Genomic DNA, 17951 nt, shown 5'->3' on the forward strand with positions numbered 1-17951 from the left:
GGGTGGGAGGCTCAGGCATGGCGGACTGCAGGACCGGAGCCCTGCCCCACGGGAAGGCAGCTAAGGCCCGGCGAGAAATCGAGCACAGCGCCCGTGGGCTGGCACTGCTGGGGGACCCAGTACACCCTCCGCAGCCGCTGGCCCGGGTGCTAAGCCCCTCATTGCCTGAGGCCGGCAGGGCCGGCCAGCTGCTCCGATTGCAGGGCCCGCCAAGCCCACGCCCACCCGGAACTCCAGCTGGCCCGCAAGCGCCATTGGCAGCCCCGGTTCCCGCTCACGCCTCTCCCTTCCCACCTGCCTGCAAGTTGAGGGAGCGGGCTCCGCCTTGACCAGTCCAGAAAGGGGCTCCCACAGTGCAGCGGTGGGCTGAAGGACTCCTCAAGGGCCACCAAAGTGGGAGCCCAAGCAGAGGCGCCGCCGACAGCGAGCGAGGGCTGAGGACTGCCAGCACGCTGTCACCTCTCACAATGAGGTAAGCCTTACCATAATTTCCAGGAAAACCAAAATCATCTAACGAACCTTAAACTCTTACTCTTGCTTCTACTTTTTTTTGAGACGGAGTCTCGCTTTGTCGCCCAGGCTGGAGTGCAGTGACACGTTTGCAGCTCACTGCAACCTCCATCTCCTGGGTTCGTGATTCTCCTGCCTCAGCCTCCCAAGTAGCTGGGACTACAGGCGCGTGCCACCATGCCCAGCTAGTGTTTTTGTATTTTTAGTAGAGACGGAGTTTCACCATGTTGGCCAGAATGGTCTTTATCTCTTGACCTCGTGATCCGCCCGCCTTGGCCTCCCAAAGTGCTGGGATTACAGGCATGAGCCACCATGCCTGGCCTCTTCAACTTGTTCCAAAGATAAAAAACCTTTATGTTCCATACAAGGAACTCTCTCAATACAGGATACCTGATTTATCACTGAATAATCAAAAAACAATGACACACAAGTACAGGGGATATATGAGCAAAGTCATATAAATTAAGGTTGCACCATAATTAAGTAGTTGTCAGGTGACTGTCAAAGAGCCTAAAGTGAGGCACTAGTCGAGAAACAAAAATATCAAAATATTAAGTTTTTAGCAAATCAGTAGTTGTACAGAAGGGCCATATAAGAAATCTAATGATATAGTGGGGAGTGGCCTACACAGCTATTTTCTTCGATGAAGGGATGTAGAACCACTCGGTGCAATTTTTTCAAAAATCCAGAAATACACTTTTATGGAAATACTGTTTTTTAAATGTTGGTTTAAAAACAGAGCATCACCCTTTCACCGAAGTCTAGAGGCCAAACAGACTACCAGTTTGGAGTCTGTTTTATAGCATTTTAACATCAGTGGTATTCCAAGTGAGCAGACGAAAATACTCAGTAGCTAGTTACTGTCCCACATCTTATACAAAGTCCTAAAATGTAATGACCTCATTACATTTTAAATGGCAAGCAGCATTTCACTACTTACAAAATAAATTCGATTCACACATACAATTACTAATCAGAACTACCTCTTATCTCATTTCTGCTAGGCTATATGATAGTCGAAGCACCAGAATAAATTGGGAGTACTTCCTATACTACAAATTTCATGGTATTATATTCCATTTCAAATATTCTTTTATTCATTCTAAATAAGACTAATACTGGTCACCAGAACACTTACTGAGGCAAACACTTCTGTTTTAGGTTACAGACCTAGAGGAGAAAAAAAAATGAAGCTCCTAAATATCTGATTAACCACAACTTCAATTTGAATAAACTAATAGTTTTCCTGATGATTAATCAATCATGGGAAAAAAATTTACTATGTCAAAGTAAAGGGCAAGAGCAAAAGTATTTTTTTCTCCAAGTTAACGACAAAAAAAAAAAAATCATAGAAATAAACCTAAGATCGATTTGTATTTCCCTTTTATTATATAAATTACCAACAAATCCTGACCTGGGAATCAAAAATTTAATATAACCTCAGTTTAACACCATTAAATAAGCTAATTCACAGAGAGTAATACTGGAATGTTACCCAAATAATAAAGTAGGCAAATGGCCAATTATTGCATTCCCTATTTCAAAAAAGAGGCATTAAGCATTCACATCATAAGTTTATTGACAAACATTATCTAGTATGGCATATGAGTTCTAGTTTGATCCACTTCCAGAGGCTGCACCTCTTAAAATGCTCTTCATATCTGCAAAATAAAAACAGAAATTAATGGCATTTTAAAAATCCCATTCATTTAACAGAAATCATTTAGTTTCATGAAAATATTTTCTATCAGTTTGAGTAGTACATCAGAAAGCGTTTACAGTATCATGAATTCATTCATACTGATTTGCTTCATCACATGCACTGAAACATTTCCGCATTAGTAGCTTGGAAAAGTTATTCCCCCTCTAAACTATGACACTCTTTCCAAACATCCCAGTCTATAGTATTACTCTGAGAAACTCTGATGACAATTAAGCTAAACATTTTATCCACACACAGGAAATCTACTAACCTTCCAATATGAATGACTCCTTTGAGCATATATTAACATATCCCCTTGAGACAAGGCTTCTCAACCTCAGCACCACTGGTAATTTTGCCCCCAAGTTGGAACGATCAAAAATGTCTCACATTGCCAAATGCCCCATTGTGTTGTACAATCATTCTCATTTAAGAACCACTGCCTTAATGAGGAAAGTATATTCAAAAGTTTGAGTTTCCCAACATGGCTGAGTTGGTGAGGCACAGATTTACAATCGCATAATTATCTGGGACTTATATATCAAGGAGCACTAGAAGGGTTTTCTTTATCTTCAGGGATTTTTCACAACTTAAGTATCATAAGCCAATTTAAAAACTGGGAGCACAGTGACCACTTTCTAAAAGAAATGGAAATGTTTATAGTGTTTTAAAAGACACATTCTCAGCCACTGTTCTAGTAACAGTGTTCAAGATAGAGTAACATTAATCAGTTTATCAGAGTTTTACCTGGTTAAAAGTGTGAGCTCTGCAACAAGAAACTGCCTGGGCAAGAGTCCTGGTCCACCATTATACTAGTTATGAGATCTTGAACAACTTACCATCTTTGTGTCTCAGATGGGGTTACTATCATCCACCTCACAAGCTTGCTAGAGAACATGAGATATTGATGTAAAGTATACCTGATAAGCAGTACTATTCAATAAACACTGGCCATTACTGAAATATTTTTATATAGGTTTACAACTAGTCTCCACCAATGCCACATCCACACATAACCTCAGGAATCAGCCCTACACAGCAATGTATTTGTGTGTGTGTTCTGGGTGAGGGGAAGAGGCTACTTAATAAAAAGGCCTGCTTTAAGATGATTAGAAATCCATTAACTACCTGTTAAAGGGAGGAACTGAAACATCTTTATGTTTTAAGCAGTTGGTGTCTTACTACAAGGAAGGGTGTAGCAAATGCAGATCCAAAGTACAAACACATCTTAGCTAGTAACGACCACTTGTTTTCCACTGAAAATGGCAAATTCTGTTGGAAAAAAAGAGAAAAAGTAATCGAAATAGAACCTCAAATCATCTGCTTAATAATCAAAATACAAGTATACAGGAAATGCTCAGGAAATGCTAGTTATATTTGTTTTACATCAGGTTACATATGCCATAAATCATAACATCTTTTTAAACATTTATCTTTCAAATCCTATGACCTTCATCACATAACACTACAAGGTAAGAAATAATCTGACTTTACTGAGCACTAGGCAATGAATGGTCTTAAGGACTCAAACGTCAAATAGTGAGAAGTTTCTTATTTTAGAAAATCGAAAAAATTACTGTCCTAAGTGGTCCCCTTAGAAGATACATGGCAATGTTAAGTGAAATACAGTTTTTTTTTTCTTTTTTTTTGAGACGGAGTCCCGCTCTGTCGCCCAGGCTGGAGTGCAGTGGCCCGATCTCGGCTCACTGCAACCTCCACCTCCCGGGTTCACGCGATTCTCCTGCCTCAGCCTCCCGAGTAGCTGGGATTAGAGGCGCACACCATCACGTCCGGCTAATTTTTTTGTACTTTTTAGTAGAGACAGGGTTTCGCCATGTTGGCCAGGCTGGTCTGGAACTCCTGACCTCAGGTGATCCGTCCGCCTCAGCCTCCCGATTACAGCCGTGCGCCACCGCACCTGGCCCACAGTTTTGCCCTTTTTGACTAGGCCTCGTGTGACCCTCCGAGATTGTTACTGCTATGTGGTTTACGTTATTTACACCTGAGAGCAAACCCAGCCTTAACTGAGGTGAAGGGTTAGTACTTCCAACTTAGCCAGCTAGTTTAAAAAGCCTGTTCCATAACCAGAGGCCCTGATTTCCTCATGATTTTCCAATGACCTTCATTTCGGGTCCGATGACCTCCATCTCGGCTTTAAGCCACACACCTACAGCCGTGGCCTCCCGGAGCCATCCCAGGGCTTTCTGGGGGCGGGGAGGGGGGCGTCAGGCGGCTGATGGAGGAAGGACTTCTGGATCTACCTGCCCATTCCTTTAGCGATTACGCGCTAGGATGGCCAGCTTCCTCACTGGCCCCTGGGGTAAGCGGAATGCTCGTCTGCGTCTCAGCCTGGCTCCTGGCTATCATCTTCGCCACGGCCCGCAGGCGGCCTTGCAGGTGCGCGAGTCACAGCCAAGCGCCCCCTCCCCCAACGAAGCCAAACCCTTTACACACTAACCTTCCCAGGACCCTCCTCATAGTGGCTCCTACGGACCACAGAGGTTGTGAACCTCCGGATGCTCTGGCCCAACATAGCGCTGCTGGAAGCTCTGGGAAAGGCGCAGAGACAGAGGACGGATGAAATGGCGGCACCTCACCAAGACCTTTTTTTCCACGACCTTGTTCCCCGGTACGCAAGGACTGAAAGGAAAGATGGGAAATGGGGCGGAGCCTTGAGGAAACGCGACAAAGCGGAGATCTCCATGGATTGTGGGAATTGTAGTTCAGACCATTGCTGCGCCTTAGCAGTCCCCGAAGGATTGTGGGAAATGTAGTTTCTCGCCAGGCTTAGGGCTAGAATTCCTGGAGCCTGTTACCGGAAACGATTTTATTGAATCAAGTGAAGCAGTTTCACCCCGTGTACTCTAGTCTATTGAAAAGGACAATAAACCCATCCCTTTTCTTTTCTTTCTTTTTTTTTAAAATAAATTCTTTGCTAGGTGTCAATGATTTCAAGCACTTTTGCCAATGCTGAGAAATATGTACTAATGATCCTAGCTGAAGAAACAAAGCATAAACACAAGTAATCAAACAACATGCAGCACAAAGGACTTCGGAGAGAAAACTGAAGTGCTAAGGGAATGATCACTAAAGATAAAGGGAATCAAATAGAAGGAAGAACAAAGGGCAGGGAAAACTCAAGTCTGGTATGAGTACAGCATGTGTGAGGAGTAGAAGAGAAAAGTGGCCTCTGACCCCTGGAGCTAGCCTGGACTAGGAACTGGTGTCCTCCTGATGAACGTACATAATTTCAGCAAGCATTAGCATCCAACAAGACCACTCTGACAGTGTTCATCAAGAAAAGAATATGATCACTGTGTAATCATATCTGAACACAGATAAAACATTGTCCAAGCCACAAAAATGACTGAACATCACCCTATCTGGTTTAATATGATGACTTCTGCTTCTTTACCAATTACAGTCTTAGCCTGGGTCTAGCCTTTCTTCCTCCTAAGATTTAGTAAGATAGCCAATATTAGGGGAAAAAAATCCCAAATCCAACAAGCATTTTCTAATATTTTACAGAGAACCCTCAAACATCACAGTTTCTCACAGTATATGGTCTTTCTTACTGCAATGAATAATAAACCCCGTTTGTCAATTACATGTATGCTTCTGGTGGTCTTTGACCAGAAGGTATTGAGAAGAAACCAGTGATAAATGAACCTGGGAAAGTGGTGTTAGGTTAGATTGTGAAAGGCCCTGGTAACCTAAGTGTTACGTTATTCATCTGTGGGGGAGTGTATATTGCCTCACGTGTCTCATTTATAGAGCGTTAGGAAACAATTCAAATGAGGCCTAAGGTTTGCTTTGAAAAGGGCATAACATATATGCTTTGTTTTGTCTTTTTTTTTTTTTTTTGTCAGTTTTTGGAAGAGAACAATGATGCCCCCACCCCCCAAAAAAACCACTTAAATTAATATTTTGTTTCAACAAGTAGCTTCCTTTTGAGTAGGGGTTCATGAAATGCATCATAACTGGTGTCCTCTACCACCTAATTTATAGAAGTTATCTGACATTCAATTTTTTTTAACATTCCATTCACTGCCTTTACATATTAAAGAATTCTGATTTAACTATAATTGAGAAACTTTTTCACACTTAATATTTCTGGATTATACTTTTCAATCTAGTGTAAGTAATGTTATCTGTGGATTTGGTTCATTGTTGCTTCTAATTCACATTAATTGAGCCTCCAGTGGGTATCTGGCTTTGAGTTAACTCTTTAGGGACCTGCAGGCCAGAGATTCCAGAATATGGTTTCAGAACTGTCTGCCTTCTCATGGGCCTTGTGGTAAGTTAAATATAAAAAAGAATATGTTTGGCCGGGCGCGCTGGCTCGCGCCTGTAATCCCAGCACTTTGGGAGGCCAAGGTGGGCGGATCACGAGATCAGGAGATCGAGACTATCCTGGCTAACATGGTGAAACCCTGTCTCTACTAAAAATACAAAAAATTAGCCAGGCGTGGTGGCAGGCACCTGTAGTCCCAGCTACTTGGGAGGCTGAGGCAGGAGAATGCCGTGAACCCAGGAGGTGGAGCTTGCAGTGAGCTGAGATCATGCCATTGCACTGCAGCCTGGGCGACAGAGCGAGACTCCGTCTCAAAAAAAAAAAAAAAAGTTTATACCTGTGTAAATATGGGGGAGGGGGGTGGTTACACTCAAGTGCCACGCATGTGAGTGAAGCTATCTTGGACCCGTCAGCCCAGCCCCACCCTCAGCTGAATATTGCTGAGTGACCACAGTCGCCACTGTGTAGAGCAGAGTTGTCTAGTTGATTCCTACCCAAATGTTGTTCTAGAGATTTGTGTGGTATAATAAAATGGTTGTTTTTTCAAGTCATTAAGTTTGGGGTAGTTTTTTATGGAGCAACAAAGAAAGAACTAGAAGTAACACAGCTGCTCTATTTAAGGAAATTAGCCTTTCTTCTAGATGCCATGAGGAAAACAGTTTCTCATTACCAATCTGTAGATGAGAATTTGGCTGTATCATGTAAAATATTATCTTTGCTTCAAATATATCTTTCTTTGGAGTCATGTTTCTGTGATAGTTCTTCAGCTATAATGAAGATGGATGTGTCAAACATGCCAAAACATTGAAAGTATGGGAGGTAGAGTGGTTCCATTTGAAGGTGGTGTAGCAGCTGGCATATTCTGGAGAGCGCTAGACACTCAGAAATGCACTTTGCAGCTTTTTGATGCTCCTGATGAGTTAGGAGGTAAATTGAAGTGGGATTCAAAGTGGCTGAGATCACTTATTCTTGGCAGATTACTGACTTTTGTATTAGTGGCTAGATACCACCTGTAGAGCACACTCTTGATAATTATTTCAAAATATTTTCTAAAGAATATTTTTGTCAATAAGCCAAACTCAGCACAAAATAAAATTTTATACTAGTTGCTATATGGTTTTTTCTTAATTACTAAGTAGAAAGCAATTAATAAATTAGTTAACTAATGAATGTAGTCTGAGTTTAGGAGTTTTATGCTAATCTTGGTCTCTTTCAAATTCACTAAAGAAGGAAGAAAAAGTTTAAATAAATCTGGCAATATTCTATTTTTGTGTAGGCATCGTAGGAAATTAAAGATGGCCACAATTTTTTGGAAACTCTTTCTATTCAGTGGTGGGGTCTAACATTCCTTTTCTTGACCTTAGTGACCGGATTGACCAATAGAATGCAACAGAGTGACATTCTGAGACTTCTGAGGCTAGCTCATCAAAAGCCTTGCAGCTTCTCTTTAGCAACTTGGAATGTTTTCCTGGGAGAAGTCAAATACCACATGAGAAGTCTAACTATCCAGAGACTTTCAGGACAGAGAGGAAAACCAAACTAACTATATGGAGAAGCCACATTACCGGGGGCAGGGGTTGGGGGTAGGCTATGTGCAGAAGGGGAGAGGGAAGAAGAGGGAAGAAGGACAAGGACAAGGAGAAGGAGAGGGTAAGTAGGGAGAGACAGACGGGGAAAGGGACAGACTTACCAGCACCCAGCTATTCTTGCCATCCCAGCCCAGGCATCAGATGTATTTGCAAAGGTGCCTTCAGGTGACTTTAACCACAGTTATATTTGCCTGCAACTTTATTAAGCATGTTAAACAAGAACTGCCCAACTGAGCCCATTAGCCCCCAGAATTGTGAGAGAAAATAGTAAATTGTTTCCTTGAGTCACTAAGTTTTGGGGTAGTTTGTTATATGGGAGTATAAACCTGGAACAGATATGATTTATTTTTTCTTATACAAGTAGCCCAACAATCTATATTCATGTCATAATAGCTGGCAAGAAAAATGTGAATAATTCTAGAGCAACTTTGGGTTCAGTATGATACTCTTTCACTATAAAGTACATTTAAAGAGAAATGAGACATTTCGTGAATTGATGGGTACAAAATAGAAAATGTCTTTAGAGACTTGAGGTTTACTTCAGCATTATGTCTTAAAAATAAAATCCAATTATTTTAAGTAGTGAGTAGGGTATATATCAAAGAATGAGCAATGTACTTTCTAGATCCACTTGAGGCTTTAGAGACTGAAATTCCATTATATAAAATAGTATATCCAAAAACTAAAGTACAATATTTGTCATTTTCTCAATATTGTGTAGAACAGTATATCCAAAAATTAAAGTACAATATTTGTCATTATTCTCACCAGCTGTTATATTAGATTTTTAAGGACTCGGTTGAAGTTTTTTTAAAAAAATAAATTGTTTAGTGAATAAATTATATGTTTCCATCCTACATTGCAAAACTCAAGTTAACGAGTTTCTTTTTAAGTTTTTATAACTTCTCGCTACGGTAGCATTAGAATCAGGGCTCTGTGTTAACATCTATTTGAAATTTTATGTTTGTTGGGGAAAGGGTTGAGGGGGAACCTGGCTTCAGGAAAAGGAGAAAATGGATTCTTCTGAAGAAATTAGGGTTGTGAAATATTCTGTGAGTCTTCTGAATGATTTATTGATGACTCACTGAAAGAGAAAGTTTTTCAAATAATCCTTACTTACTGATCAAAAAACTATAATATATGTTTAACTCTTTATATTGTTTCTTCTTTGTAAAATGCCCTCACTTTCTTCCTCTTTTTCCTATTGTTGTCTTCAAAATTCTACATCACTTTCTCTAAGAAGCCTTCCTAAAACCTTGAAAGGAATCAATTTATCTTTCCTTTAAGGTCACCTAGAATTTAATTTATAATACTCTTATGTTAGTAATATCATGCATTGTAATTAGTTATGTATGTCTCTATCTCCTTACCATATGCGTCTTTTTTTTTTTTAAAAAAAGGACAGTGTTTTGTCATTTTATCCTCTCACGTAGTAAGTACTCAATAAATTTATGTTTCATGAATAGATGGATAAATAATGTATTCAATACAAAGTGGTTCAGTGTTTCTTCAACAAAGTGGTCCCTGGTGCAAAACACATATTTTTTCAGTGGCTCACTGTGTTCTTAATTCTACTTAAACTTTTAAAATTCATTAATAAAAACTAACACCCAGTTCTTACCATAGCCTTTACATATAAGATCTCATTTAATCTTCATAATAATACAAAGTGGTTCAGTGTTTCTTCAACAAAGTGGTCCCTGGTGCAAAATACATATTTTTTCAGTGGGTCACTGTGTCCTTAATTCTACTTAAACTTTTAAAATTCATTAATAAAAACTAACATCCAGTTCTTACTATAGACTTTACATATAAGATCTCATTTACCCTATATAATAATCCTATGAAGGAGCTATTACTATTGTTATCATTACTATTTTATAGAAGAAGCAATTGAGACTGAGTCTAAATAACTTGCTTTGAGCATCAACAGCTAATAAGTAGCAAAACTGGAAGTTAAACCAAGGTTTATCTGATTTCAAAGTGTCTGCTCCTAATCATTGCATACTGTGGTCCAAATGAATTGCTTGGAAGACATGTTGCTCATATCCTAAGAGAAGGCAGGTGAGAGTTCAGTTTATACATGATTACATATGGATTCAATTGTGTGTGTGTGTGCATGTGTGTGTGAGATATGGTTTTGCTCTGTCCCCACCCAAATGTCACCTTGAATTGTAATCCCCATAATCCCCACATGTTGTGGGGGGGACCTGGTGGGAGGTAATTGAATCATGGGGGTGGTTTCCCCCATACTATTCTCCTGATAGTGAGTGAGTTCTCATGAGATCTGATGGTTTTTAAGCATCTGGCATTTCCTCTGCATGCACTTCTCCTTCCTGCTGCCTTGTGAAGAAGGTGCCTTGCTTCTCCTTTGCCTTCCACCATGATTGTAAGTTTCCTGAGGCCTCCTCAGCCATGCTGAACTATGAGTCAATTAAACATCTTTTCTTTAGAAATTAGCCAGTCTCAGGTATGTCTTTATTAGCAGCATGAGAACACACTAATACAGTGTATGTAGGCTCTTCATGACTTAAAGCTTCATCTTCTGCTGCATTATGCTAAACAGATCTCTCAGATTGCAGAGAGAATTAGAGTTGAACTGTTCTTCAGGTTCCAGAGACAGCATGACTGGGTGGTAGAATGGCAGGGCAGACTGCCAGGTCCTGTGATCGTTGACTAACACCAGGGCTCTGAACTTGTGCTTCTAACACATCTAAATTGTCTTCTAGGAGACTTGAAGTCATTGGTTTTGCAAACATTAATCAAATCCACCTTTGGAAATATTTTCCTCAGAAAAGTTAAATCTGCCAGGGCTTGAGATTGCAATGGGATAATTGCATGTTAGCTGCCTCATTCTTATCCTCTCCCAGATACTTAGCTGGCCTGGGGTTGAATCTCTTTTGCAGGGGAATGCTAGACCCTACCACATTTATGGTGCTTTTCTACTACTAGAAGGGAGTGAGAAATGCCTGGATTATCCTTTTGTTATTATTTCTACTTAAAAATTTAGGAGGAGGGAATTCTCCCTAACTCATTCTGTGAAGCCAGTATCACCATGATACCAAAGCTAAACAAGCACACAACAAAATAAGAAAACCACACACCAATATCTCTGATGATCATAGATGCAACAATCCTCAGAAACATACTAGCAAATGGAATTCAATAGAACATAAAAAAATACAGCAAGATTAAGTGGAATTTATTCCAGAAATTCAAAGATGGTTCAACATATGCAAATCAATAAATGTGATTTACCACATAAACAGAATTAAAAATAAAAACCACATGATAATCTCAATGCAGAAAAAGCATCTGATAAAATTCAGTATCTCTTCAGGATAAAAACCTTTAACAAATTAGGAATAGAAGGACCATACCTCAAAATAATAAAAACCATATATGACAAACCCACAGGTAACATCATAATGAATGAAGAAAAGCTGAAAACATTCCTTCTAAGGTCTGGAAGAAGACAAGAATGCCCCCTTTCACCACTCTTATTCGACACAGAACTAGCAGTCCTAGCCAGAGCAATCAGAAAAGAGAGAAATGAAAGGCATTCAAATTGGAAAATAAGAAATCAAATTATCTCTGTTTTCTGATGATATAATATTATACCTAGAAAACCCTAAAAAGATTCCTATATTTGATAAATGAATTCAGTAAAGTTTTAGGGTACAAAATCACCTATAAAAATCAGCAGTGTTTCAAATACACAAATGATGATCAAGCCAAGAAGCCAAGAAGTAAATCAAGAACAGAATCCCATTTACAATAGCTGTAAGAAGAATACAATACACAGGAATATATTTAATTATGAAAGTTTCAAATAAAACTATGAAACACTGAAGAAAGACATTGTAGTCGACACAAAAAAGTGGAAACACGTCCCATGCTCCTGGATCAGAAGAATTAATATTATTAAAATGACCATACTGCCCAAAGCAATATACAGATTCAATGCAATCCCTTTCAAACTAGCAACATCATTTTTCACAGAATTAGAAAACACAATCCTAAATTTCATAGGTAACCAAAAGGGAGCCTGAATGGCCTAAGCAATCCGAAGCAAAAAGAACAAAGTTGAAGGTGTCATATTTTCTGGCTTCAAATTATACTACAAGCCTATAGTAACCAAAACAGCATGGTGCTTGGATAAAAATAGATAGATCAATGGAACGGAATAGAGAACCCAGAAATGAAGCCACATAACTACAGACAACTGATCTTCAACAAAGTCAACAAAACATACACCGGGGAAATCACACCCTATTCAATAAATGATGCTGGGAAAATTGGATATCTATATGCGGAAGAATGAAACTGGACCCATATCTCTTATCATATACAAAAATTAACTAAAAAATAGGTTAAAGACTTAAAAGACCCCAACTATGAAAATATTAGAAGAAAATTTTGGAAAAACTGTTCCGCACGTTGGCCTTGGCAAAAAATTCATGACTAAGAATTCAAAAACACAGGAAACAAATCTAAAATAAGACAAATGGGACTTAATTAAACTAAAAAGCTTCAGCACTACAATGAATAATAATCAATAGAGTGAACAGACAACTTGCAAACTGGGAGAAAATATTTGCAGACAATGCATCCCTTAGGAGCCTGAGATCCAAAATTTACAAAGAACTCAAACAACTCAACAAGAAAAACTCCCAAAACTCATCAAAAGTGGGCAAAGGACGTAAATAGACATTTTTTTCAAAAGAAGACATACAAATAACCAACAAGCATATGAAAAAATGGTCATTACTAATCATCAGATAAATGCAAATTAAAACCACAATGGGATATTACCTTACACCAGTCAGAATGGTTGTTATTAAAAAAGTCAAACAACAACAGATATTAGTAAGGATTCAGAGAAAAGGAATGCTTATGCACTGTTGGTGGAAATGTAAATTAGTACAACCTCTATGAAAAACATTATGGAGGTTTCTCAAAGAACTAAAAATAGAACTGCCATTTGCTCCAGGAATCCCACGACTGTATATCTAATGAAAGGAAAATAAATCATGATTTCAGAAAGATACCTGTGCTCATATGTTTATCGCAGCACTATTCACAATAGCAGAGATGAGGGAATCAATCTAAGTGTCCATCAGTGGGTGACTGGATAATGAAAATGTGTCTCTCTCTCTCTCTCTCTCTCTCTCTCTATATATATATATATATATATATATACACACTTATGTGTATATATCTGTATATATGTATATATATATATGTATATATGAATGAATGCTTTAGGAATACTACTTATTTGTTTTAAAAGAATAAAATCATATCCTTTGCAGCAACATCAATGGAATTAGAGGCCATTATCTTAAGTGAAATAACTCAGAAACAGAAAGTCAAATGCCACATGTTTTCACTTATAAGTGGGAGTTAAATAATATATACACATGGACATAGATTGTGGAATAATAGACATTGGAAACTTAAAAACATACATGTGGGAATTGGGTAAAGGATGAAAAATTACTTAATGTGTGTAATGTACACTATTCAGGTGATGGTTACACTAAAACTCAGACTTCACCACTGTGCAATATAACCATGTATCAAAACTGCACTTATGCCGCCTAAATTTATACAAAAAAAATTTATTTAAAAATATTTGTGCATTAGGTCGTTTTTGCTCTGCTATAAAGAAATACCTGAAACTTGGTAATTTATAAAGAAAAGAGACTTAATTGCCTTGCAGTTCTGCAGGCTGTACAGGAAACATGGCACCAGCATCTGCTTCTTGTAAGGGCCTCAGGGAGCTTATAATTATGGCAGAAGGCAAAGGGAGAGTAGGCCCATCACATGACAAAAATGAGAGAAAGAGAGAGAAAGGGTAGGTGCCAGACTTTTCTAAAAAAACAGATCTTGTGTGAACTAACTGAGCAAGAACTGACATCCCCAAGGGGATAGTGCTAAACCATTCATGAGGGATCAGCCCATATCATCCAATCACCTCCCATTAGGCCCCACCTCCAACATTGAGAACCACATGTCAACATGAGATTTAGAGGAGACAAACATTCACACTATATTGATTTGGAAATAATTTAATATATCTAGAATATGTATAAAATGTATAAAATATACTTATTTTTATATATGAATGTATAAATATTAACGTATACTTGATGGAAATGTATAGATATTTAAATATAATAATAAAATTTAATTATTTTAAAATATTAGGAAATAATTTCAAACTTGCACAAATAAAGTTGCTTAAATAAAATTAGTACAAGAAACATATATTCTTTAGCTAGAGTTGCCTATTTAAAAAACTTTATTTTATTTTCTTTAACATTTGTACTTTTTCTTTCTCTATACCTATTTTTTTTTCTGAGTGGTTTGAGCCTAACTTACATTATACCACTTGACCCCTAAGTACTTCTGTGTGTATTTCCTAAGAATAGGGCTATTCTCTTATATAACTACAGTGCAGTATCAACCTGATGAATTTATACTGATATAATATTTTTATCTATGCATATTCCAGTTTTGTTAGCAGATCTACTAATAATGTCTAGAGGCAAATACTGCATTTAGCCATTATATCTCTTTATCTCCTTAGTCTTCTATAAGCTGGAGCATTTTTGATACGATTTTGCTCTGTGTCCCCACCCAAATCTCATCTTGAATTGTAATCCTCATGTGTTGAGGGAGGGACCTGTAATCCCCACATGTCGAGGGAGGGAGGTGATTGGATTATGGGGACCATTTCCTTCATGTTGTTCTCGTGATAGTGAGTGAGTTCTCATGAAATCTGATAGCTTTATAAGTGTTTGACATTTCCTCCTTCACCCACTCTTCTCTCTCTCACCTGCCGCCATGTAAGTTGTGCCTGCTTCCTCTTATGCCATTACTTTAAGTTTCCAGAGGCCTCCCCAGCCATGTGTAACTGTGAGTCAATTAAATCTTTTTTCTTTATAAATGACCCAGTCTTGGGCAGTTCTTCATAGCAGTGTGAAAACAGACTAATACAATTTCCATAGCCTTTATTTGTCTCTTAAGACACTAACATGTCTGACTAATACAGCCCATCTCTACATTTTGAAAAACACAGAACATTCCTCATTTTGTGTTTGTCCAGCATTTCCTTAGGAGTGGACTGAGACTATGTGTTCTTGGGCAAATGCTGCATAGGTGATCTTGTGTCATTTTAGGGCATCACATATGGAGGCACATTATGTCCATCTGTTCCTCACTGGTGACATTAATGTTCACAATGTAGTCAAGGTGTTGTTTGACTTTTCCACTGTGCAATGACTGTTTCTCTCTTGCAACTAATAAGTACCCCATGGGAAGACATGTTAAGACCGTGCTAATATGTTACACCTCACAAAAATTTCCTTTGGATATAGGCTCCACTGATTATTATTTCCTGATGATTACCATAACAGTTGCGAAATAATGATTTTCCAACTCCAGTACTCCTTCCATATTTACTGACTGTCCTTTTACATTCAACTATATGAAAAAGACCTTCTTCCTACTCTATATATTTACTTAATCTATTTATTATTGGTAAACACTAATGAATTTTTAAATGGTTTATAATTCAATACTCTACTTAAATATTTTAGTGCTTACGTTGTTCCAGATTTGGTAGCCCCTTCGAGCTTCCATCTGTGTTTGTTGTGTGTCCTCATCATTTTTTATTTTTTAATATTTCTTATTTTATTTCATAACAAGATATTCCTGGCCTATTTATACCTACCTTATGTCAGTCCTGGGAACCAGAATCTCTATGAAGAATGCTCACTGGTTCATGTTAGTGGTAAATGGTAATAAAGATCAAAGTCTGAGTGTTTTGTATGTTCACATGCCTTTGCTTCCTAGAAGTTATGCATTTACACATAACATATATGTGTACATAAACATGAAAATGCAGATGCATATACACATTTTTGAAATCATATCTGGCCAGGCGCGGTGGCTCATGCCTGTTATCTCAGCACTTTGGGAGGCCAAGGTGGACGGATCACGAGGTCAAGAGATAGAGACCATCCTGGCCAACATGGTGAAACCCCGTCTCTACTAAAAATACAAAAATTAGATGGGTGTGGTGGCATGAGCCTGTAGTCCCAGCTACTTGGGAGACTGAGGCAGGAGAATCGCTTTAACCCAGGAGGCAGAGGTTGCAGTGAACCGAGATCGTGTCAGTGCGCTCCAGCCTGGCAACAGAGCGAGACTGTCTCAAAAAAAAAAAAAAGGAAAAAAAAAAGAAAAAAGAAATCACATCTTTCATCAATACCTCAATTTTTAATCCATCCCCACAGGGCTCTTTCTTGCTTTCCCCTGCTCCAAGTCTGATCTATCTTGCTACGAGAAATAATGGATTTTCTTTATAGTCTCTCTATAGAAAATGATCTTGCAAAATTGTCACATGAAGGGGTGATCAAAAGGTATGCAACAAAAAACTATAGGAAACTGTCTTATAGAAATGTATCAGGCAATTAATGATTAAAATATTATTTTACTTTCCTGTGTTTGTCCTTCACATGGCAGCAGCAAGGAGAAGTGCAGAGTGAAAGGGGGTAAAACCTCTTATAAAGCCATCAGATCTCATGAGAACTCACTATCATGAGAACAGCATGGAGGTAACCTCCCCCGCTTCACTTCAACACCTAATGTTTTATTTTTAATGTTTTGTGATTTTTATCTAAAAAGTGCCTCCTTATAATCAACCTCTGCTTGTCACCTAGCACAACTGCATAAATTAATGTCCAAGGAGACAGAAATTGTCAGAGAATGAAGTACGTTCAATTATACGATACATTTGAAAAATGTTATTTTTCCCCCAAGTATTTCAAAATATATATGCTGCAGGATGGCTTTATTCAACAGTCTCGGCTCCACAATAACTTCTGGGTATTTCCAAATATCAAATCCACTCCAAGGAGATTTGACAAGATTTAGTTTGTATCAAGGGAGTATGAGAAGGTGAAATGATTTAGAATATCAGAAGCTAAACCAAACAAGAGACAAAAAACAAAGTGAAAAAACGTCTCATTACCTTTGGATACCATTTTTTCCCTTAAAAGCGTTTCGTGTTTTTCATTCCAACTTATTTGTCTTACCTTAATTTAGGTTTAAAAATGGTTCACTTTTCTTGAATCATCTCATAATACAATCATTTGTCATTGAGAATTACCAAGTATGGATAGATACATATTTATAATATAAACACAGAAACTAATATTTCTCAATTTGAAAATCACCAAGTCTCGTTATATTTATATTCAATCTCCATTTTAGCTTAACTTGCTGTGACACTTTGTTACTGCTTTGACCAGGTCTTGTTAAATTGCTAAGGTAGGGCCGGGTGTGGCGGCTCATGCCTGTAATCCCAGCACTTTGGGAGACCGAGGTGGGTGGATCATGAGGTCAGGAGTTCAAGACCAGCCTGGCCAAGATGGTGGAACCCCATCTCTACTAAAAATACAGGCAGGGTGCAGTGGCTCACGCCTGTAATCCCAGCACTTTGGGAGGCAGAGGTGGGCAAATCACGAGGTCAGGAGATCGGGACCATCCTGGCTCACATGGTGAAACTTGGTCTGTACTAAAAACAAAAAAAAAAAAAAAAAAAAAAATTAGCCAGGTGTGGTGGCACACGCCTGAAGTCCCAGCTACTGGGGAGGCTGAGGCAGGAGAATTGCTTGAGCCTCGGAGGTGGAGGTTGGAGTGAGCCAAGATCTCATGCCACTGCACTCCAGCCTGGGTGACAGAGTGAGAATCTTTCTCAAAAAAAAAAAAAAAAAAAAATTACTATGGTATCTCCTGCTTTGTTTTATAACTAGAATACTAAATGATTAAATAGCTTCATTTATTC

The 17951-nt window shown here is 38.5% G+C and overlaps 1 protein-coding gene and 1 non-coding gene across 2 annotated transcripts; both read right to left on the minus strand.

Annotated features, from left to right (window-relative positions):
* Positions 1-1875: 1875 nt before the first annotated feature.
* Positions 1876-4882, minus strand: LOC116471025 (cytochrome c oxidase subunit 7C, mitochondrial). The gene is made up of 3 exons (XM_032156904.2): positions 4671-4882; positions 3341-3484; positions 1876-2171 (listed from the first exon to the last, which is right to left on the minus strand). The coding sequence occupies exons 1-2, from the start codon at positions 4743-4745 to the stop codon at positions 3368-3370; spliced, it is 192 nt and encodes a 63-aa protein (XP_032012795.1). The 5' UTR covers positions 4746-4882; the 3' UTR covers positions 1876-2171; positions 3341-3367.
* Positions 2271-2333, minus strand: LOC116472079 (small nucleolar RNA Z39). The gene has a single exon (XR_004248988.1). It is a non-coding gene; the product is annotated as a small nucleolar RNA Z39 (small nucleolar RNA).
* Positions 4883-17951: the final 13069 nt, after the last annotated feature.

Source organism: Hylobates moloch, unplaced genomic scaffold (genome assembly GCF_009828535.3).
Source record: "Hylobates moloch isolate HMO894 unplaced genomic scaffold, HMol_V3 SCAFFOLD_6, whole genome shotgun sequence".
NCBI classification, from domain to species: domain Eukaryota; kingdom Metazoa; phylum Chordata; class Mammalia; order Primates; family Hylobatidae; genus Hylobates; species Hylobates moloch.

Bases quoted from the DNA above. Each gene is read 5' to 3' on its own strand.
- LOC116471025 (XM_032156904.2), bottom strand. From the start codon at position 4,745: ATGTTGGGCCAGAGCATCCGGAGGTTCACAACCTCTGTGGTCCGTAGG. The intron at 3,485-4,670 runs GTTAGTGTGTAA...TTTTTCCAACAG, and splicing joins ATGAGGAGGGTCCTGGGAAG to AATTTGCCATTTTCAGTGGA.